At 36.9% G+C, this 23789-nt stretch overlaps 3 protein-coding genes across 4 annotated transcripts; 1 reads left to right on the top strand and 2 right to left on the bottom strand.

Moving 5' to 3' along the window:
• Positions 1–666: 666 nt before the first annotated feature.
• LOC128545937 (uncharacterized) lies at positions 667–6184 on the bottom strand. Its single transcript, XM_053549146.1, has 6 exons — positions 6030–6184; positions 5179–5254; positions 4102–4169; positions 3562–3708; positions 3012–3163; positions 667–714 (listed from the first exon to the last, which is right to left on the bottom strand). The coding sequence occupies exons 1-6, from the start codon at positions 6127–6129 to the stop codon at positions 667–669; spliced, it is 591 nt and encodes a 196-aa protein (XP_053405121.1). The 5' UTR covers positions 6130–6184.
• Positions 6185–6214: 30 nt separating this feature from the next.
• LOC123566358 (NAD-capped RNA hydrolase NUDT12-like) lies at positions 6215–22619 on the top strand. Of its 2 annotated transcripts, none has more exons than XM_045360351.2 (7): positions 6215–6233; positions 11163–11287; positions 11697–11799; positions 18417–19081; positions 19973–20116; positions 21932–22083; positions 22339–22619. In XM_045360351.2, exons 2-7 carry the CDS (start codon positions 11182–11184, stop codon positions 22495–22497), a joined length of 1329 nt encoding a protein of 442 aa, XP_045216286.2. In that variant the 5' UTR covers positions 6215–6233; positions 11163–11181; the 3' UTR covers positions 22498–22619. The 2 variants fall into 2 exon arrangements, with proteins under 2 accessions (XP_045216286.2, XP_045216284.2); XM_045360349.2 differs by lacking the exon at positions 6215–6233 and adding an exon at positions 6332–6459.
• LOC128559039 (zinc finger protein 474-like) lies at positions 12189–13739 on the bottom strand. Its single transcript, XM_053549978.1, has one exon. It carries the CDS (start codon positions 13374–13376, stop codon positions 12870–12872), a length of 507 nt encoding a protein of 168 aa, XP_053405953.1. The 5' UTR covers positions 13377–13739; the 3' UTR covers positions 12189–12869.
• Positions 22620–23789: the final 1170 nt, after the last annotated feature.

Consider the following 23789-nt stretch of genomic DNA (forward strand, 5'->3'; position numbering starts at 1 on the left):
AAAAGAATAAGTTGTTTCAAGGTATCTCTATATTTAGCTAAAGTGACCGCAAAAAGGGGCTAAATACCCTCAGCTGAACAAAACGAAGCGAGGACCTTATAATGATGTGGAACAAGTCTGATGACGATCCATCAAGCAGTTCAATAGAACAAGTTGTTTAAAGATACTTTTAATTTTAGCTCTAACAGCCCCTAAGAAGGGCCATGTGCCCCAATCTGAATACATTTGATAGAAGACCTTATAATGACGCTACAGTTTGATCAAGTGCTTCATGAGAAGGAGTTATTTAATTTTCTTATTTTTTAGCTCTGGCTGCCACTAAACAGTGTCAAGTGCCCCAATTTGAAGAAAATTGGACAAGGACCTTATAATGATGCTACAGACCAAGTTTGATGAAGATCCATCAAGCTGTTGCTGAGAGGAAGTTGTTTGAGTAATTATTTCTTTTTTAGCTCTAGCAACCTTTAAATGCATCAAGCAGAACCATTTGAATAAACTTCGCAGTGTACTGTGCAAGGATGCTACAGACCGAGCTTGGTGTAATTCCGACCACTAGTTTCTAAGAAAATGTTTCCATAAATTGTGGACAGTGGACACCAGACTATCCACCTCCACCTATTGCTGAACCAGGATCTCCAATTAAGGTGAGCTGATACTAGTATATCTTTAAAAATCTATACTTACAACTGTTACTTTCTCTAAAGGATCTGAGCCCTGTAAGAAAAACATAACTTAGTTAAAATAAATATAAAACCATCTGCATCATAAACAGAGAAACTCAGCAAATCAACTTGCAATACATTATATAATCTTCTCACATAAATTTGTAAGAGATCGAATTATTTTACCAACAGCTTTATTTTGGAACATGGTAAAACTGTTTTACACAGCTACAATATGTCACAGGGTGTAAAAAATGTGTAGGCAGACTGATGTTCTACCTTCTTATAACCAGACTGCTTAATAATGAATCAAATCCATAACCATGACAATTTGACAGCAGACATGAATATATATACTTTACAATGTGCAACATATACATGTATACTGTACAAGGTGCATTATTGAATCAGGAATGTTGTATCATGAAATTTGCCCTTACTGGGATATCCCTATCAATTATTGTCTACTAGTCTGGCAAACAGATTTGGCTTTATTGTTAAGAGATCCAGTAGTGAAGATTTTGAGCTACAAGTATAATCATTGTCATCAACAGAGGCTGGTTAGACACTACAGACTGTGATATATTCACTCCCTGTCTTACCTTTATATTCCTGAAGCCCCTGTATGTTTGACAGACATTCAGCTGTACAACTATAGAATCTTACCAGTCCTTTACATTCCTGATGCCCCTGTATGTTTGACAGACATACAGCTGTACAACCATAGAATCTTACCTTTACATTCCTGATGCCCCTGTATATTTGACGGACATACAGCTGCACAACCATCGAATCTTACCGTTATATTCCTGATGCCCCTGTATGTTTGACAGACATACAGCTGTACAAGTATAGAATCTTACCTTTATATTCCCGATGCCCCTGTATTTTTGACGGACATACAGCTGTACAAGTATAGAATCTTACCTTTATATTCCTGATGCCCCTGTATGTTTGACAGACATACAGCTATACACTATATTTTATATTCCTGATGCCCCTGTATGTTTGACAGATATACAGCTGTACAACTATAGAATCTTACCTTTGTATTCCCGATGCCCCTGTATGTTTGACAGATATACAGCTGTACAACTATAGAATCTTACCTTTACATTCCCGATCCCCCTGTATGTTTGACAGACATACAGCTGTACAACCATAGAATCTTACCTTTACATTCCTGATGCCCCTGTATTTTTGACAGATATACAGCTGTACAACTATAGAATCTTACCTTTACATTCCTGATCCCCCTGTATGTTTGACAGACATACAGCTGTACAACCATAGAATCTTACCTTTACATTCCTGAAGCCCCTGTATTTTTGACAGACATACAGCTGTACAACTATAGAATCTTACCTTTATATTCCTGATCCCCCTGTATTTTTGACAGACATACAGCTGTACAAGTATAGAATCTTACCTTTATATTCCTGATGCCCCTGTATGTTTGACAGATATACAGCTGTACAACTATAGAATCTTACCTTTATATTCCTGATGCCCCTGTATGTTTGACAGACATACAGCTGTACAACCATAGAATCTTACCTTTGTATTCCTGATGCCCCTGTATGTTTGACAGACATACAGCTATACACTATATTTTATATTCCTGATGCCCCTGTATGTTTGACAGATATACAGCTGTACAACTATAGAATCTTACCTTTATATTCCTGATGCCCCTGTATGTTTGACAGACATACAGCTGTACAAGTATAGAATCTTACCTTTATATTCCTGATGCCCCTGTATGTTTGACAGACATACAGCTGTACAAGTATAGAATCTTACCTTTATATTCCTGATGCCCCTGTATTTTTGACAGACATACAGCTGTACAACTATAGAATCTTACCTTTATATTCCTGATGCCCCTGTATGTTTGACAGACATACAGCTGTACAAGTATAGAATCTTACCTTTATATTCCTGATGCCCCTGTATGTTTGACAGACATACAGCTATACACTATATTTTATATTCCTGATGCCCCTGTATGTTTGACAGACATACAGCTGTACAACCATAGAATCTTACCTTTATATTCCTGATGCCCCTGTATGTTTGACAGACATACAGCTATACACTATATTTTATATTCCTGATGCCCCTGTATGTTTGACAGACATACAGCTGTACAAGTATAGAATCTTACCTTTATATTCCTGATGCCCCTGTATGTTTGACAGACATACAGCTATACACTATATTTTATATTCCTGATGCCCCTGTATGTTTGACAGACATACAGCTGTACAACTATAGAATCTTACCTTTATATTCCTGATGCCCCTGTATGTTTGACAGACATACAGCTGTACAACTATAGAATCTTACCTTTATATTCCTGATGCCCCTGTATGTTTGACAGACATACAGCTGTACAACTACAGAAGCCTCACCAAATGTAAAACTCCTCTTGAACCAAGATGATATGTTGTGTAACATGTACATGTACACCATACAGCATACTGCTATAATAAGTGCATCTAGAATGAACAAAATCAATCTTCTGTCAGGGTACAATTATACATTTACTATCTCTCTGAATGCAGTAAGTCAGACATGCTTTACTGCTGCACTGTATGGGTCATTGTGTATGGGTTGTTGCTCAAGATAATTACAATTTAAACTCATTAATTTAACACAAAGTCTTGCAGTCAAAATCAGTTCACATATAAGTATTTACAGGGCTGTCATGTTTGACTTTTCAAATTTTGGTATATAAAGATTCGTAATCTCTTCAGTACACAAAAGATATGAAATATTGCAACACAGCATGTTATTCAATTTCTTTTTTATTGGTTTCAAGGACCACTATAACATCAAGAGAAAAAATTAACCACCTTGATAGCCTAGTGGCTATAACAATAACTAATCGACTTACCAATAGGTTTCTGATACATCAGATTAGCTGTAAGACATGTATATACCACCACTATCAATATGCACCACAGCCTCGACATTGTTAATCCTTCACTGTACACGTAGCTTACAAGTGTGGCCAAAGCAAGAGTCCATAACAAACTTCTGTCTACAATAAAAAAGTTTAGGGATTCGGCAAAACAAAACTGATTCCTTTTTATCCTTAAAAAACATATGCTTTCTACTGATAATGTGTCTGACTATTTGAAAATTAATACTAGCTTACATTACAAAATCTTTACCACAATTTTCTTAGTATAAAAGGGGCATAATCTTATCAAAATTATTGGACTAGGTTCTGTAAGACCATTTGCTGATGCCAAAGACTTTAAGTAGAGTTTGAAAGTCCAAAAGTTGCAGAGAAACTAACTTACCAGTACACACAAAAGTTTTTATAAATGTGTACTGACAGTACAGCTAGAGAATGAAAAATCTTTTTAAAATTCTGGCATTTTTCAACAAATTCAAACAACTGATGAACACTGCAATGATCATATGTTACCTTCCATTTCCATTCCATTAGCAACACTGGGTAACAAAAGACACGCCCACAGTCCTGCATCTCCTAGCCTAACATATATACAAAATACATTTATAATAAATGTCACAAAACACTTCTTTTAAAAAATCTGTAAAATATACAGAGTTAAAAAAAAAATCTAACATTATACTTTTTCTCAGAAAAATAATTCCAACTTAAAAGCTAATAGTGTTCTTACATTTCTGTTTCACAGTTGCAGAAAAAAATTATCAAATGTGACACAATGAATCACTGTTGTATCACTGAGTGTGATGCAGAACAAATCAATGTCAAATCATTGAGTGCGATGCAGAATGAATCAATGTCAAATAATTTAGTGTGATGCAAACCGAATCAATGCCAAATCACTGTGTCTGCTGCAGAATGAATCAATGCCAAATCCCCGAGTTTGATGCAGAACGAATCCATGTCAGATCATCGAGTGTGATACAGAACAAATCAAGGTCAAATCAAAAAGTGTGTTGTAGAATGATTTGTTTGTCTGTTTTGTTTGTTTTGGGTTTAACGCAGTTTTTCAACAGTATTTCAGTCATGTAACGGCGGGCAGTTAACCTAACCAGTGTTCCTGGATTCTGTACCAGTACAAACCTGTTCTCCGCAAGTAACTGCCAACTTCCCCACATGAATCAGAGGTGGAGGACTAATGATATCAGACACAATGTCGTTTATCAAATAGTCACGGAGAACATACGCCCCGCCCGAGGATCGAACTCGCGACCCCGAGATCCGTAGACCAACGCTCTTACCTATTGAGCTAAGCGGGCGGGCTGTTGTAGAATGAATCATATGCCAAATCACTGAGTGTAATGCAAAATAAATCAATGCCAAGTCACTGGGTGTGATGCAGAAAAGGTATAACTGCCAAATTACTGAGTGTGATGCTAAATTAATCAATTTCAAATCATTCAGTGAGATGCTTGACAATCAATGATTATGTCAAATCATTGAATATGTTGCTGAACAAATCAATTTTGAGTGTGATGCAGAACAAATCAATGTCAATTCATTGTACTTTCAAATCAAATTTAACATGAATACCTAAACAAATTTGGCTTTCCAGATGACACATATTGTTGGACAATAAAAGCCGCAAACACAGCCAGCAAGATGACACCTAAAAAAGAAAAAAGTAACTTTGAAATGTTAACAAATGGAAAAACTGTATTAAAAATAAATAGGTTAAAAATAGTCAAAATAATTTGACATTCAGATTGTTTTATTTTTGTGACTGGCAATCTAAATGTCAAAACTCTGAAGGACCAAAATAATGGAGGATGAATCACAGTACACGGTCATGTAAAGTTATTGGTTTTTTCGCTTGCGCATATTGGCGTGTATACACGGAAAACGTTAATCGTATACAGTACATACATAGGTTTTAATCACCAGAAAATTTGTAATTTTGGATATTATCTGATAATTTTTAAATTTATATAAATCAATGAGGAATTGAATCCCCTTTTGATACATGCAAGTTTTATTTGAATTTATGGCTAATTCGTGAAATAATTGGAATTTAAACCTGTAACATGTAAAGCGTCAGCAGCGATGAAAATTTCATTGGAAATTGCTTCAATTGTTTTGGTCTTTCAAGTGTTTGACGCAAGAGGGGATATTGCCCATATGAAAAAAATATCTCAATATTTCCTAGGATCACATTAGTTGGACTAGGTTAAAAAGACAGCAGGTTTCCGGGGAGGTGGGGGGGGGGACAAATGTTCAAATTGGCTGGCTGTCTGGCTGAACTGATTTGCTCCAAGAGAGACAATATTCGCAGGGAGTGAGTTCCAAATCAATGTGAAGTCTGATACACAGACCAAATTACACCAACTGCTTGTAAAAAAGTGGAATTCATTAATTTGACAACGTTTACAACTGAATCTACTTACTATTTTCGATAAACTGTTTATAACCTGAGGTTGTTATGAAATCTTTGAGACAAACAAACAGGAATCCTGTCAAAACGACAGACATTTCTTCTATCTTCATGCTTTCTAATTATTTTGGACTTGCTGTAAAGGGAGGCCACTGCGTAAGAAAATTGACCATCTCCGTCATAAAACAGAAGGAATTTCATGCATAATTACAGAAATGTAAATAAAACGGGTACATTTAGAATATTTTATTACAGATTTACTCTTTGAATATCATTGGTGTTGATTTTTGTTTGTCTAAAAAAATATTTTCGTTTGTTTTTTATGTAACCGATCTATATTTTGACCTTTCGTCTGTCGCTGTCAAAAAAAAACAACAACTGGGACTGTTGCAGTCCTATCTTATGAACTTAAGTCATTTGTTTGTGAGAACTCTAAGTTCTTCGTAAGTATTTTGAATCTTTTATTTTATCTAATACAAATTGTTTATTGTACCATGTTCCTTTACAGCTGATCATTCGATAGATCGATCTACTTACCGTACTCTACTGTACCGTACCGTACCGTACCCCATTATTGTCTAACCCTTTACAGGGACGTAGAAAGTGTGATGATTGGTCTGTTTAATTTCCCAGTGACCTTTCATATGCAGCCTCAGTTTCAAGTGGCAAAGTTGTAAGTTAGTTCAGATGTTAAAAAATACTTGTAACATTCTTTTCGCAGATGACCGCTTTCTCTATATAATATTTATATCGCGATAAATAAAGACCATAGCTGACTGTATTACCCTACAAGAGGACCTGAGCAAGCTACAAGAATGGGAACACAAATGGAAGATGGAACTCAACCCCACCAAATGCAAGGTAACCCATATCTCACGAAAAAGAAATCCCATACAGTCCAGCTACACCATCCATGGTCACAACCTGACATCTGTCAAGTCTGGCAGATACTTGGGTGTAACCATAGCTGATGATCCCTCGTGGAAGCCACATGCTGAAATAACAGTGAAGATAGCAAACAACAGTCTTGCCTTCCTCAGAATGAATCTGACCAGCTGCCCACTAGACATTAAGGCCCAATCCTACAAGACACTGCATGTCAGACCCATACTAGAGTATGCATCACCAGCATGGGACCCGCACACCCAGGTTTGCATCCAACAGTTGGAAGCTGTTCAGCGCAGAGCAGCCTGCTACATCAAAGGCGACTACAGGACAACTAGCAGCACCAACCAGATGTTAGCAGAGCTGCAAATACAACCCCTACAGGAACGCAGACAGACTGCCAAGCTTAAAATGGTATATAGGATCACCCATGGACTAGTTGATATTCCTACTCCAGCCTACTTCCGCCCAGTCACCTCCTCTATGAGAGGTCATAACCTCGTCACCAGGTCCCTTTTTGTAGAACGGACAGCTATTCAATGCCATATTAGTACTTGATCATTCTATCACGCAAGTGACTTTGCAAAAGCATTTTGTTTTGTTTTTTGTTATCCCCCGACGAAAGTCGAAGGGATATAGTTTTGGCGTTGTCCGTCCATCCGTCTTTCCGTCCGTCCTTCTGGAGCCATATCTAGGAAATGGTTGGGAATATTTAGATAAAACTTCATATACATGTTCACCACTATGAGTTCTTGCGGCCCGCCAAGTTTCAGTCAGATTGCCCTAGTATCACCAGAGTTATGGCCCTTAGAAGTTTCTAGTGTTAACTATATAGGGTACTATAAATATGGCAATTTCTGCATCATAACTTTTAATATATTTGACCTAGAACTATGAAACTTAAACAGACTTTAGATCACCATAATGCGGTTGTGTACACACAATTTCGTTTGGATTTATTTTGTAAATTAAGAGTTATTGCCCTTTAACTGTATAAAAATCCACATATTTGTACATTACAAACTTACCATTTGGTAGAATTTCATTAAATTTCTTTCATTCTTTTCCATGAACATTTATTGTAAACATGTGAAGTTCTGTGCCCACACCTGGTCATCCCCTTACCTTGATCACACCCCTTTTTTTCAAACAAACATCATATACATGTTCACCACTATGGGGTTATGGGGCCCATCAAGTTTCAGTCAGATTGCCCAAGTAACACCAGAGTTATGGCCCGTAGAAGTTTCTTGTGTTGACTATATAGGGTACTATAGATATGGCAATTTCTGCATCATAACTTTTGATATATTTGACCTTGAACTATGAAACTTAAACAGAATTTAGAGCACTATAATGTGGTTGTGCACACACAATTTCATATGGATTTCTTTTGTAACTTCAGAGTTATTGCCCTTTAATTGTCTAAAAATCCACATATTTGTACATAACAAACTTACCATTTGGCGGAATTTCATTAAATTTCTTTCATTCTTTTCCCTGAACAATTATTATTAACATGTGAAGTTGTTCACCCACACCTGGTCACCCACTGGCCTTGGTCACCCCCCCCCCCCCCCCCACCCCCGCTTTTTGTTTTCATGCCTTATTTTAGATTTTATTCAAACCTTCCATGAATATTTATCAACATGCAAGTTGTACCATTCCCCCACCTCACTCCACCACCCAGTCATGCCCACCACTGATCGTGCATCCTCTGCCCCCCCCCCCCCCCCCCAAAAAAAAATATATATATACATAATATATACATATATTTATTTCCATTCCTTTTTTTTTATGCCCCCAAAGGGAGGCATATTAGTTTTCAACTGTCCGTCCGTTCGTTCGTTAGGCCTAAAAAAAAAATTCTTTGTTTCCGGTAACATGCTCAAAAAAATTAGGGTAGGTAGGTCGGAACATTTTTTTTTTTTGGAATTTTTTTTATTAAGGGAGACTTTTCAGAAATTATTTTTTTGTCAAAAAATGATTACAGATAAGGGGGTTATGCCTTTAGAGCATCAGTAAGTTGATTTCTAACATCACTAGCCATGTTTAAAACATAAAAAGTGCAGTTTTGCATCTTTTTGCTAAAAAGTTGAAAAAAATATTCTCCAAGGCCATAAAAACATTAAGGGTCAGGCCAAAAATTTAGGGTAGGTCGGGATACCGGAAACAAACAATTTTTTTTTTTACGCCTTAGTTCATCACAACTTAACTTGAAGGCACTTGTTGCATGAAGGCACTTTACTCGCGAACCACTGCACCCAGGACCTTCAAACTTCACTTGCTGATAGTACTTATTGAGTATACCACCCGTACTGACTTTGGGGTCACCAGGTCAAAGGTCAAGGTCACAGGGGCCAATGTTAACTTCTTGCATGAAAGCACTTTACTCGCGAACCACTGCACCCAGGACCTTCAAACTTCACATGCTGATAGTACTTATTGAGTACACCATCCCTACTGACTTTAGGTCACCAGGTCAAAGGTCAGTGTCACAGGGGCCAACGTTAACTTTTTGCATGAAGGCACTTTACTCGCGAACCACTTCACCCAGGACCTTCAAACTTTACGTGCTGATAGTACTTTATGAGTACACCAACCCTACTGTCTTTGGGGTCACCAGGTCAAAGGTCAAGGTCACAGGGACCAACGTTAACTTTTTGCATGAAGGCACTTTACATGCGAACCACTTCACCCAGGACCTTCAAACTTCACATGCTGATAGTACTTGTTGAATACACCACCCGTACTGACTTTGGGGTCACCAGGTCCAAGGTCAAGGTGCTGCGGGGGCATATTAGTGACAGCTGCAGCTCTTGTTTTTTTTAATTTTCAAACCTTCAACATGTTAAGTTGTGACTGCACAAACCTTGCCCTCAGCCATGTTCAAGATATCTTACTTGATTGTGTTCTCTTAAGGACATCTGTTCTTTTAAGTTCAAATGTACATGTTAAACAGCATTACCTGGTGCCAAACCACTCAAAGACAATATTTCGTTCCAGTTAAACTTCAAGCTCACGTTTCAATTAACTGCATTTAATTTTAAAAGCTAAGCTTATTACAGTAAGCATATCCCATTCAAAATAAATTCTTTAGTCAGGATCAAAGTATCATACATTTATAATGTACTCTTTAATTAAACATTTGTTTTCTGTTAAATTGATTTTGACTAATGAAATTATTTGCTTCTTATTAACATCCTTAACTTTTTGCTGGATACATTTTTTTGCCATTCCTCACCACAAACCCTTTAGGCAGGTGATACCAATTCATCGAATTTGCTTGTTAGATTTAAATAGAATGGCAACTTTCCAGCTTTTGATTGTGGAGGAAGACCTCAGGTGCCATGCTGCTTCAGCACAAGCCTGTGCCTGGTTATAGCACCAGAGTTTGAGCAATCAGTGTTTTATTGTTAAATATATATCAGACTGTTATATTTTATTGACTTTTATCAGCTCACCTGGACTTTGTTCAGGGTCAGCTATTAGTATGGGTGGACAGTCCAGATCCTGTGTCAACATTTGTACTTAAACATCTCCTCTGAAACTGCTTGTCAGAATTACACCAAACTTGGTTGGTAGCATCCTTATTATGGTCTTCTCTCAATTTTGTTCAACAGATTCATTCAGCTTGGCCCCTTTTGTGGGCTGTCAGAGCTCAAACTTGAAAACCTTTAAATGACTAAGTCTTCTCATGAACCACTTGAAAGATCTTCACCAAACTTGTAGCATCCTTGTATGAACTTCTCTCAAGGTTGTTAAAATTGTTCTGCTTGCTTGGTCACGCTTTTAGCGCTACCACAGTAAAAAATAGAGAAAAAAAAACAACTTCAAATAACCTGTAATGGACTGCTTAACTGATGTTCGCCAAACTGGTTCAGAAGCAAGGTCTAAAGGTCGCAGTCCTCTTCAGGCGGGTGACTTAGGCCCAGTAAGGCCTCTTGTTAAATGTTGTTGCCTGACAGTGATTTAAAAGGCTACAAAATAAATTTATATTTATAGATACATTTTTTTTGTTCATTCCATCTTGGTTGCACTACCAATACAAACAAAAGGGAGGTAATGAAAAGTTAAAACTTTCATTTGTTTCAAAAAAATTTTTTCCACTCCGTTAAAATTTTAATGCAGTCCTTTCAGTAAATGTTGACAAATTTAGTCAAAATTGGTTTATTAATGTTTTGCTTGTGCTTGAAAAAATCTTATTATCTACCTTTGTTGACCAACCAGGTTAGAAGAAAATTTTAACTTTAAATTGCAGAATACGTAACATTATTAGGATGTCAAGTTCTGGAGGAGAAACTGCAGTAGAGAAGTCATTTCAGGAAAGATTTTTCAAGGGTGCTGCAGCTGGGATATTAGATGATGTAAAGATTTTCCTAAAAGGTATCTGAAACTAACCCAGATTAATATTTCTTACTTTTGTGGAATTAAAGACAAAATCTGTTTGAATTTTTAACCCTTACCCTGCTAAATTTCTATAATGAACTGGTCCATTATTCAATTTGGGCAATACCATGTATTATTCCAAGGGATTTTCACTATAAATTTACTGACTGAATAGCGATAAGTGCAGACCATGATCAGCCTGCACACATCCAATCAGCCATACGGATACATGTGTAGGGTGATTCTGGTCTGCACTGGTCGCAAAGGCAGAATCACTTGCCACAAGCAGGCTAAAGGTTAATAATTTTATCTAATAGCAGTAACTATTTTAATGAAATTCGTAACGGTAAGTGCTTGAGCATTTTATCATTATGTTCTCATCTACACAGTAAAATGCTTTCTTTAGGAACAGTAGATGTAAACATGAAAAATGATCGAGGCTGGACGGCTCTTATGTTTGCTGCTAGAAATGGTCATACCAATGTTGTCAAAGAACTATTACATAATAAGTAAGCATTTTATGTACAAATAGTTGGCATTTATTTCTTTTAATTAACAGAATTTTAGTTTAAACAGATTTATTCTATTTGATTAATCACTCTGGGCTCCTCATTCTTGGTGGTATTCTTCACCATACATGTGGTATTTCAACCAAGAAGACCAATGTTATAGTCAAGAATATGTGTAAAAGGATTAACAGTTTGTGATGCACATATCTAAACTGTCATAATTTTTTTGAAAATGGCAACACTATTTTCGTTCTGAGGAGAAAAAAATTCAATAAAAATGCTGACTCTTGAAATAATCCCAAATAATGTATTCAAACGTTACACAAATATGTCATTAAATGCGCTTTTTTTTTATTTGATTCCCACTACGGAAACTAGCTCAAGGTCCTTATTTTCAGTCTAAAAAAACTGAACATAGAACCGTATCATACTTATTGGCTGCCTTAATTGTATATCTGGGAAATTTGAAAAACCTAGGGTTAGACTATATTGAAGAATTTTATCTTATCCCAAACTGAAGAACTACCTTAACATGAAATAGAAGTCATACATATTTAAACAGAGATACACTATTAAGATAAAGCTTGATTAATTCAATGTAGACAAGTGAATATGATGTCAGGTTTTAGGAAGTTTAAATTAATCCTGAACAAGATTAAGCTTTATAACAACAAAATTTCTACTTAATAGTTATCTTCTTATCAATTTCTTTTAAAATTACACACAAAACATTAATTTCTTTTTTAATTTGAACCATTTTCCACAAAGGTTACCTCCAAATGACCCTGAACTTGAAGCAGATTCTGTTTGTTTTGGTGCTGATCCATCCTTTGGTTTACATGCCCGTTGGTGAACTGCCAGTCTGTCTGGTGCAAATGTCCTCCCACAGTTACCACAAGGTATCAGCTGGGCTTGAGCACTTTTCCAGGCTGCTTCATTCATTGCATCTACGTCATATTGTCCACTCCCGCCAACAGTTTCAGGTTTCCTGGGAATGGGTCGACGCTGAGACTTTGGTAATTTATCATTTTCTACTTTCCATTTCTCTAAACACTGTGGTGTATGAATGTCTATTGACTTTGTACCAAACTTCCTGCCACAGATATAACACAAAACAAACTTTGGACCTGTGGTACAATCGACTTCGGTGGACTGGGATTATCTGAGGTATACGTTCCTTCACGTTTAATCCCCGGACCATCTACAAACTTTTTTGTACCACCACTACCTGCTTGTTGAGCAGGTTTTGCTCCTCCTTTTCCTGCCCCTTTACATGCTCTCTGATGTACCGAGAGACGGTCCGGTGCAAATGTGCGACCACATCCATCACATGGTATAAGCTGAGACTGTGCACTCTTCCATGCCGCCTCATTCATAGCATCCACGTCATATTTTCCACCTGACTGTAGCACTTCTGGTTTCTTTGGCAGTGGTCTTCTTTGTCCTTTAGGAAGTCTGTCATTTTCAACTTTCCATTTTTCTAAACACTGCGGCTCATGTATAGCAACTGAGGCCTCGCCAAATTTACGTCCACATATATAACAAAGCACAAACTTAGGACCTGGCGGTGGTTTCATTTTGGACTGGTCCTTTGTTTTTTTCACTTGCTGTGAAGCAGACGCAGTCTGGTTAGCACTGTTTTCTCTTTCCACAGACTGGTTTGAGTCCGATCTTTCCTCCTTCCTAGTCGTCTGCTTCTCCAACGGCACAGCGTTACCTTTATTAATTACCTTTGGATTGACAACTGTTGCTGTTTTTGGTCGAAATTCAGGGTCATCATTCTCAGCTTGTGACTTTACAGCAGACTGGTTCTGTTTACCTGTGGGAGAAACCTTTAGAAACTAAACCAACCCTAAACAGTATTTAATAAAATCTGGCAAAACTAGCTTACCTAATTCACTAAGTCCCAGCATTTTACCATTCACTTCCCCAGTTAAAGTATTTCTATAAATTTCAATTTAAACTTGCTTGAATTCACAACTTACAGAAGCATAAAATAAAAAGTATACAGTGATTTTTTATTTTATTTCATATCTAGTCAAGTATAGCGACCAAACATAAAAGTAAATATTGATTGGTATTTCCATTTAAATAAACCCATTATTGATCTTGGGAGTTTACCTTATAAAATCAATAGTCTATAAGATATTGAACATTTCAGTCAACAACCATATATATCTGCCTTTTACAAATAATTTATTCAATTACATTGAATTATGCAATAAGTCTACATCTCGAAAACTTGCCAAATCAATTCAAGCTATATATGTTTTAATTATTTGTTAATTTTATTCAAGTAAATACATGTAATCAATAATCCTAAAATGTAGTATTTGTTTCATAAAAATGTAGTAACTGTTGTATCAGAATTATAAACAGCAAGGAATGATTTATTTCCCCTTTGAAATTTGACAGACACATTTCATATATTTTCACAAGAAATTCATTCTATAAGACTCAAGTACATTGTATTAGGAAAAATAATAATACTTTACATTAAAAATATACTGAATACTGAAAAAATACCATACTTTTACTTTTTTATATGTACAACTATTAAATAACAAGGCAGTCTGAAAGAAGCTAAATCCCCCGCCAATGCTATGGATAGTGAAAGGGTAAACTTTTGACCTTTAGCTGTGACCTTGACCTTGAACTGACATGGCTGACTCATGAATTCTGCACGTCATGATGAGGTGATCATTTGACCCAAGTTTCATGAAAATCCTCCAAGGGGTTTAGGAGATACAGAGCTCAAACCTTTGACCTTGAGTTGTGACCTTGACCTTGAGTTGACATGGCTGACTCATGAGTTCTTGATGCGGTGATCATTTGACCCAAGTTTGATGAAAATCCTTCAAGGGGTTTAGAAGATACAGAGTGGACACAAAATGGAAAGCTCAAACCTTTCACCCTAAGTTGTGACCTTGACCTTGAGCCGGCATGGCTGACTCATAAGTTCTGCACATCGTTTTGATGAGGTGATCATTTGACCCAAGTTTCATATGAATCCTTCAAGGGGTTTAGGAGATATAGAGCGGACACGAAATGAAAGGCTAAAACCTTTGACCTTGAGTTTTGACCTTGACCTTGAGCTGGCATCGCTGATTCATGAGTTCTGCACATTGCCTTGATGAGGTGATCATTTGACCCAAGTTTCATATGAATCTTTCAAGGGAATTAGGAGACACAGAGCAGACACAAAATGGAAGGCTCAAACCTTTGACCTCCAGTTGTGACCTTGACCTTGAGCCATGCTGGCTCACTCATTAGTTCTGCCTATCGTCTTGATGAGGTGATCATTTGACCCAAGTTTTATAAAATTCCTTCAAAGGGGTTTAGGAGATATAGAGCGGACACAAAATGGAAGGCTCAAACCTTTCACCCTAAGTTGTGACCTTGACCTTGAGCTGACAAGGTTGACTCATGGATTCTGCACATCATCTTGATGAGGTGATCATTAGACCCAAGTTTTATAAAATTCCTTCAAGGGGTTTAGGAGATATAGAGCAGACACAAAATGGAAGGCTCAAAACTTTGACCTCAAGTTGTGGCCTTGACCTTGAGCTGACAAGACTGATTCATGGGTTCTGCACATCGTCTTGATGAGGTGATCATTTGACCCAAGTTCCATAAAAATCCTTCAAGGGGTTAAGGAAATATGGAGCGGACACGAAAGTGTTACGGACAGACGGACTGAAGGACGGATGTTCCTACATATGGATACTTATGTGGCTACTCTTTTGTTCTCTCTATTGTTCTTTTAGCCACGTAAGAGAAAAATAGCCACATAAAAGCCTTACGGAATGAATGACATCAAAGAAAAAGTACAGTTACCTATTGTTCCTATAGCCACCTAAGTATGCAAATGTGAGCTTGGAGGGACAGAAGGACGGATGGAAGGACGGACGGAGACCATTCCTATAACCCCCCACCACTAGTGGCGGGGGATTAATAAAATGACAGATAATGTAGTAGTGATAGGGTAATTCAGTTCTAGAAATTGTCCTGAGCAATGTACAGTGGTACCAATGTATGATGAAGCTAGAGTTTCTGGTAGCAGTCTAATATTTTAATTGAAAGTGTTTATGCTTATAATCCTATTACCTACTCCTTTTTATTCTCTGTCAATGGAACCAGAAATGTCAATATTGTTTCATACTGACTTTTGAATTTTATATCGGGTGCTTTGGTCATTTAATGTGTGTCGTTGCATTAAATTATCTATTTCAGTCAGTACTGTGAATTTTGCTCAATCTTTTTCGGCGAACGCCGTCTAAATTCGTTTTCGTTACCTATGCCACGTGACTTCAGTTTGCAAATCAAACTACTTGATAACGCATTATAGATAATTTATCAAAATGGAAGATTTATGCAACACTCTGCCTGATTGGACGAGAGTGTCAATTTCTTTCACTCTGTTGATTGTGCTACGCTGAGTGAAATGTAGACAAATCGTTTATCCTAAACGACGCTGTTCACAGTTTTAAAGCTAACTTTGGCTCAGTATATTTAGCAAGAATATTGATATCCCTTACAGAAGAAAAAGGCCTGCTGCGTACTCTTGCTGTGTACATACAGCGTATATGATGCATACATGATGTGTACTGAAATCAAGGACTTTAAACAGTAGGCAGGATATACACTGCACATACACCGATAGTACGTTTGTAGTACACTTTTGACATGCAAATGAGCTCTGCCGCGTACTACTTGCTGCGTACATGCTGTGGACTACATAGTACACAGGATGTACGCTGGAGGAATTTAGTATGCAGGAAATAGTACGCAGCATGTACGCGGCACATGCACTTTTCACATGCAAATGAGCCTGCGGTGTACTACCCCTGCGGCGTACATGCTGTGTACTCCTGCGGCGTACATGCTGTATACTCCTGGCCTGAGTCCTGCGGCGTACATGCTATGTACTCCTGCTGCATACATGCTGTGTACTCTTGTGGCGAAACTGCTGTGATAATGTAAATTCCTCACCCCACCAACTTTCGTATGCAAATACTGATCATTTGGACAGAAAAAAAAACAGAAAAAAGATAAGTGACATGCATCAATAAGTATTTACCCTTACCAAAATAATGTAGATTGATGTTATCAAATAAATTAGTATGCTTTTCTTCATCCACTTTTCAATGAAATAAATCAATTTTTGTAGCATGTAATTTGGTAAACATTTGAAGAAAATGGCGTGACTGCATCAAGGGGAAACAACTTTAATGCAACTAAATATAAGTGTTATGATTTATTATAGACGATGTGTGTGTAGTATGTATTTATTTTGATTAAAATCCATCTGAGAACAATCTAGCACTGGAATTATATAAGCATTTATACACTTTTACGTCCGTAAAAAGTAGCGCACCAACAAATTTTGGATTGATTTTTTCCAATAGGGCGAGCGCAATTAGCCAAAAACGTTTGAAAATATACGAGTGGCAAATCCGATGAACAACTTTTTAATTTGTTGAGGCCTTAATGAGTTAACATAATGAGCATTAAAGCCTTTATAAAACATGATTAATTCAAAATGAAAAAGAATATATTTTTGCACTTCATGCAAGGTGCAGCTCAGAAATCACTAAGATGTAAGCTTCACAAATGAACATTGCAAATAGTTTGGCAAATGTTCATTGTTCAGAATACCGGTAATCTGAACTATTCTATGCTATTAAGATAAAAGTTACTCGGAAATCAAGTTCTTGCTTCCAAAAAAAAAATGTACAAATCCTTCCTGCATGAAGTGTACTTCAGACTTTTACCTAAAAAAATTCAAAGTATAAACACCAAAAGAAAATGAATAAGTCCCTCCCGCGTATATGAAGTTTACTTCAGACTTTAACTTATAAAAAAAAAAACTAAGTATAAATGCCAAAAGAAATTGTACAAGTCTTTCCCGCGTATATGAAGTGTACTGCACAAATTTCAAAGTATCTGCGGTGTACATGCAGTGTACTATTTTCTTGTACAAGTCCCTCCTGCGTACATGCAGTGTACTCCTTAAATTTTCAGAGTCTGTGCTGCGTACTTGAAGTGTACTAGTGACCTCCTGCGTACATGCTGTGTACTCGTCGAAATAGTACGCGGCATGTACGCGGCATGCGGTGTATGTAAAATGTACTCCTCTGGCGTACTACTGTGTTCGCGGCATACACACAGCAAATACGCAGCATGTACGCCACAGAGGCTTGCTTCTGTAAGGGACCTAATCTACTTGAAATTAGTGGGTCTCTAAACTTTGGGCAAATATCTAAAATATAAGTACATTGACATGCACATTTTATCTGTCTGTGGTAATTTTCATGGAATATATCTACATTGAAGAAATATTTCAGTTTGCAAAAGTGCCATCAAAGTTATATACTCCCAATAAGAAAATTTGAGGTGTAAATTTTTCAAAATTAGTCTAGCAGAAAATCTAGCACATGGCTCTATCTTTTTTATATAGTGAAATTTCTAAGTTAAAAAAAGAACACTTTTCAAAAATCAGGTACATATACACTGTTCAAAAAACATTCTCCAAGCATGCAAAACTATATTAACTGAAGCTAATAAGTGTATTTGTACTAAGTAGAATTGATTTATGCTAATTTGTTTGTTTTCAGTGTTGATTTGAATATAATTAACAGTACCGGTCAGACAGCTCTGGACATTGCCCTGTTCTGGAACCATGCAGATGTTGCTAAGTTACTGCAGTCAGGGACGAAGGATGTTAACCCAGACATCAATCTTAGGAACTATTTCTCTCTTAATTTACTGAATCGTTGCTCAGATAAAAGAAAGGATAAAACATGGCTTCGTAATAAGATTTTAGCTGAAAATACCAGATTCATTTTGTTTCATAATTTGGGGGTTTTATGTGTAACTCTGGGGCATAGAAAGGACAGATGGAAGTTTGAGCTTGCTCGAGTCGAGATGAAAGATATAGAGCAACATATGGCCAGTAATCCTGTATGTATTTTCCTTGGACTTGCTCAAGAGAATCGTCATGTACCACTGACATTTGAAGAACCAGGACTTTTTGCTGTCGACATGAGTGCAATGGAAGAGTCTAAAGTACTGTCGCTGGTTCCTGGCAGTCAGTTGATGCCAGGGTATCCAGCCGTGATGCAGCTACTGCCGTCGGAAGCTGGCATTTTTGCTGAAGCAAGATCTATGTTAGCCTGGCATGATCGGTACCAGTATTGTCCTACCTGTGGCTCAGCTTCACGGTTAGAAGAAGGAGGGTACAAACGTGTGTGCGAAAACATGGAATGCCGTAGTCATAAAGGTAGCTTATTTTTAAAGCAGGAAATATTAAAAACAATGCTTTGACAAAAGAAAAAGTAAGCTATTGTTTTTGAAACAGTATGTATCTGGCATACTAATGAAAGTAAGTCCTTGAAACACTGAAATATTTCCCTGCATAGAAACACAGGAAATATGTAAACTGAACGGACAGTTTTTACAAAATGTGTTTAATATATCTAAATACATTTGTTAGTTTACACTTGAAGATCTATATATATTTATTGTACACAGCAGTTTTGGCATATAGTGGTTATTGTAGAATCATGATTAAGTTTATGGCTACGAAATTTCATAGTTTGAGCCAAAACAGCTATCGTTGTTATATAAATTGATGGGTATCAAATTTTTCAGTATAAAATGGATGGGACATTGCTTTGTTTGTTGGGATTCTATTTTGTTGGTTGAATCAAACATGAAAACTAGCCTCCGGGCATGAAGATTAACCCTTACCCTGCTAAATTTCTATAATGTACTTATCCATCTTTCATTTTGGACAGTACCATTAACTGTTAATAGGGGTGCATACCAAAAATATTCTAACGGATGCGCAGGCTGATCATTATATACACTGGTCGCAAAGGCAGAATCAATCATGTCCAGCATGATGAGGGTTAATGGTTTTACTTAAACCAAAACTGAACATGGCTGTTTTGCTATATAGTGGATATATTAACTGTACAAGGCTGTTCTGGTATAAAGTGGAGCCTCATTTTGTAAATACTAGTAGTGGATATACCTAATGCTCTATTGTTGTTACACACGTCACACACGTTTTTGCCGAAACTAATCTTTCAAAAATTACTTATTTTAATATCATGTTTTGCTATAAAATGGAAAACTAGAACTAGATTATTCTTTCTTATCTTTGCAGGAGTTCACAACACATGTTACCCTAGGACAGATCCGTCTGCTATTATGCTGGTTATCTCCCCTGATGGAAAGAGATGCTTACTGGGTAGAGCTAAAAGATTTCCTGCTAAAATGTATTCTTGCCTAGCTGGGTTTATGGAACCAGGTTAAGTTTTGCTCATTAATTTATTGAAATACAGGTCATGTTTCTAGAAGAAATAGGTTATCAGCAGGGAACATGTATTTTGTATTAACTGTCAGTTGATTAGGCTTTCAAGAAAACAAATTATAAGTGAAATGGCTGAGTATTCCCATTCTATCCGAAAATATTGATCCCTACTGGGTGGAGTGTGTGGAGCTGGTGGATCCAATAAAAGTCTCTATTGCATCTTATATTTGTACTTTGTTCTGTGCTCGGATCTGAAGGTATGATTTCAATGATTTGATATTGTACATGTTCGACGTTGTGGTTTACCATGTTAAAATGTTTTGCGACTGGTGTGTCTTTGTTCAGACGTATGTCTCTTAGATGCTTTTATTCTAATTTGGAATTCGCGTTTAGTTTCACCTACATATTGTTTGTTGCAGTGTGTGCATGTGAGTAGGTATACAACGTTTTTTGTAATACATTGTCCTCGGAGTTTGCACATGTATGTTAGTTTGATGAATGTACTTTTAAATCGTTTCGATTTTAACATATCTGCGCAAAATTGGCAGTTTAGGGTTGGACAGTCTTCTACAAAGTTTAAATGCGTACGTCCTATGGTGGATGGCAATCTGTTTGTGAATGTTGCACATACTAGACTGTGGCTAATTCGGCGGCCTATGCGGTGTGCAAATACAGGTTTGTCACTGAAGATGTTAGGGAGTGTCTGGCTCAGGATTGGCCGGTAACGTAGAATCATTTGTTTTATAAAGCTGTTGTCTTTGTCAAATCTAGTACTACGGGGATTTTTTGTACCCTTTCTATGGTGTTTTTGGGTTGTAGTAGGTCTTTTCTGTTCATGGGGAGTACTTTATTCAAGCAGTCATTTAGTAGTTGTTGTGGGTATCCCCGTTTTGAAAAGAAAGCTATAATGTTTTTTTGTGTGTTTCTGAAAATCTGCGTTAAGCGTGCATATTCTTTTGATTCTCAGCATTTGGCTGTAGGGGCTGGATTTTTTAATGCTGGCTGGGTGATTTGAGCTGTATTCTAAATAACAGTGTTTGTCTGTTGGTTTACAGTAGAGGTCAAATATAATCTTGCCGTCTGTGCTACGTTTTGTTATGGTATCTAAGAAAGTGATGCTTTTGTCCGAAAATTCCATCGTGAATTTAATGGTTTTGTGAAAGTTGTTGCAGTGCTCTACGAATCGATGTAGTTCGACTTCTGTTCCTGTCCATATCATATAGATATCGTCTATAAATCTGAGAAAGGTATGTGGTTTCTGTGGGGCAGTTATTTCCACTTATGATGGGTCACCCTGGTACTTGTCCTGGTATTAAGGACTTGTGAATTTTAGGGAGGTGGTAGAACCTAGCAGTTCTACATGTCCCTTGGACCAGGCTATTGAATAGTTTATCACTTATTTCTTTCTTGTCACGTATTTGTGATAGGAGATCAATTACTTGATTGCGGTGTCTCTCTGTAAGATCCCTGTTTAGTTTGACATAGAATTGTTCGTTGTTTAGTTGGCTCATGGCGTCCTCATAGTGATGTTTGCGGTCTTGGATGACTATGGCTGAACAAAGTTTGTCACTTACGAAATTTTACATTCTGCTTTGTTAGTAAAATAGAAATTCAGCTTTTGGACACTGATGCAAAGCCATATGTCTACTTTTCAATCAATGCAAACAGTTTAATTTGTTGAATTAGACAGTAGACATGATCATTGATGTGTGAACATAAGTACGAGATATAAATTACTTTTATTAGTACATAGTGCCAGGTTAAATACATTAATACTGTCCCAGTGTCACAATACTTTGTTTACTATTGTAGGGGAGACTATAGAGGACACAGTGAGACGTGAGGTGGAAGAGGAGAGTGGTGTTATAGTGGACAAAGTGGAGTATCATTCCAGCCAGCCATGGCCTTTCCCAGCTTCTCTCATGCTGGGCTGTATAGCTTATGCAACCACAGAGACTATCAAGGTAACCTGTTTTAACTAAACAAGTTTTCTACCTAGATGTACTATCTCTTGATGTACTTCTAAATACTTTCCGAGTCCATATTTATCAATGATCTGCAAGATGATATGGTTATTTAACTCAAAGATTCTGATTTATCAGTCCTTAAAATTGTAGAAATAAAGTAGTTTACATCAATTTTGCAACATTCACACAGTTTGGATGCATTGCAAGCTATTGAACTGCCTTTAACCATTTTAACATGTATGTGTATTTCAGTTGGACCAGGATGAGATGGAAGATGCCCGCTGGTTTTCCCGCCCCGAGGTTGTACAGATGTTGACTCATCAACACCCCCAGGGGCTATTTGTACCACCAGAACAGGCTGTCGCACACCAGATAATCAAAACTTGGGTCCGAAGAACTGCTAACCTTTAGTTTATGCTAGCTGTGATAATTACACAACGTATATAGAAACTTCAGGGAATTATACAGATGTGGATATTCTTAAATGTTAACTGATGACATTATTTTTAAAGAATAAAATGTATAAAATCAAACATTATTCCTAATGTAATGTGAAATAACCTAAGAGAGTCAGGTTTGTGCAGTACATTTAGGCATAGTAATAATTCAAAGAATCACCTTGTATCAAATTTGCATAGAACATGAAGGTCCTTAACGTATCACAGGCACTCGGCTTGTGGCCAGGACCCCGCCACCAAAGGCCCTCCTCTTCTACCCTGGTACAAAACTGCACAATATTGTAAAATCTGTTGTTTATACCATATAGTTACACTATGGTGGCATATTTCTGCCACAAGATAGTTAGGTAGCTATCACAGTAATTTGTACTTTCCAGGAAATGTGTGCATTTTTTCTGAAAACATCACAATAAATTATTTTTTCTTGATATGCTTTTTATTTCCAGGAATCTTTAGGCTATTTCGATAAACTTTTCAGAAAAGTTCGAAATATCTAGATAATTTCTAAAAGTATCGAGAAAGCTTAGCTAGCTAATAACTGGCAGTTGTGGGCACTTACACAAAATGTATCGAGAAAATAATGTAAATTTTCGCAATATTTCCAGGAAACCTTCAACTATTGAGGAAATCTTTTCAGAAAAGTTCGCTTTATCAAGCTAATTTTTTGAAGTATCGCGACCTAGCTATCTCATTGCAGATATATGCCACTATATTACTCATTGCAGATATAGATCTATGCCACTATATTACTCATTGCAGAAATATGCCACTATATTACTCATTGCAGATATATGCCACTATATTACTCATTGCAGAAATATGCCACTATATTACTCATTGCAGATATATGCCACTATATTACTCATTGCAGATATATGCCACTATATTACACAAAATAATAGTTGTGAGAAAGCTTCATATCCTATATACCCCACACCCGAAGTACTAAAATAGTGGGGTCCAGGCCACACACACAGTGCCTAAAATTGTGACCTCTAGACTGCTTACAGTCAAATTGTAGATGACGCACTACGAAACACTGATGAGGCACAATTAACACAGGGTGATCACTATAGCTCATCTAGAGTATTTTGTGCTAAGGTGAACTAAAAGTACATTGAAACATTTGTTATAGGGAACAACATGTCAGAATTTTTAAGTTTCTATCTGAATTTTATTGGATATATTTACTGCAAACTGGGTTTTATTTGCTACATTTATCACAAACTTGCAACAATGTTTATA

Source organism: Mercenaria mercenaria, chromosome 8, assembly GCF_021730395.1.
Source record: "Mercenaria mercenaria strain notata chromosome 8, MADL_Memer_1, whole genome shotgun sequence".
NCBI classification, from domain to species: domain Eukaryota; kingdom Metazoa; phylum Mollusca; class Bivalvia; order Venerida; family Veneridae; genus Mercenaria; species Mercenaria mercenaria.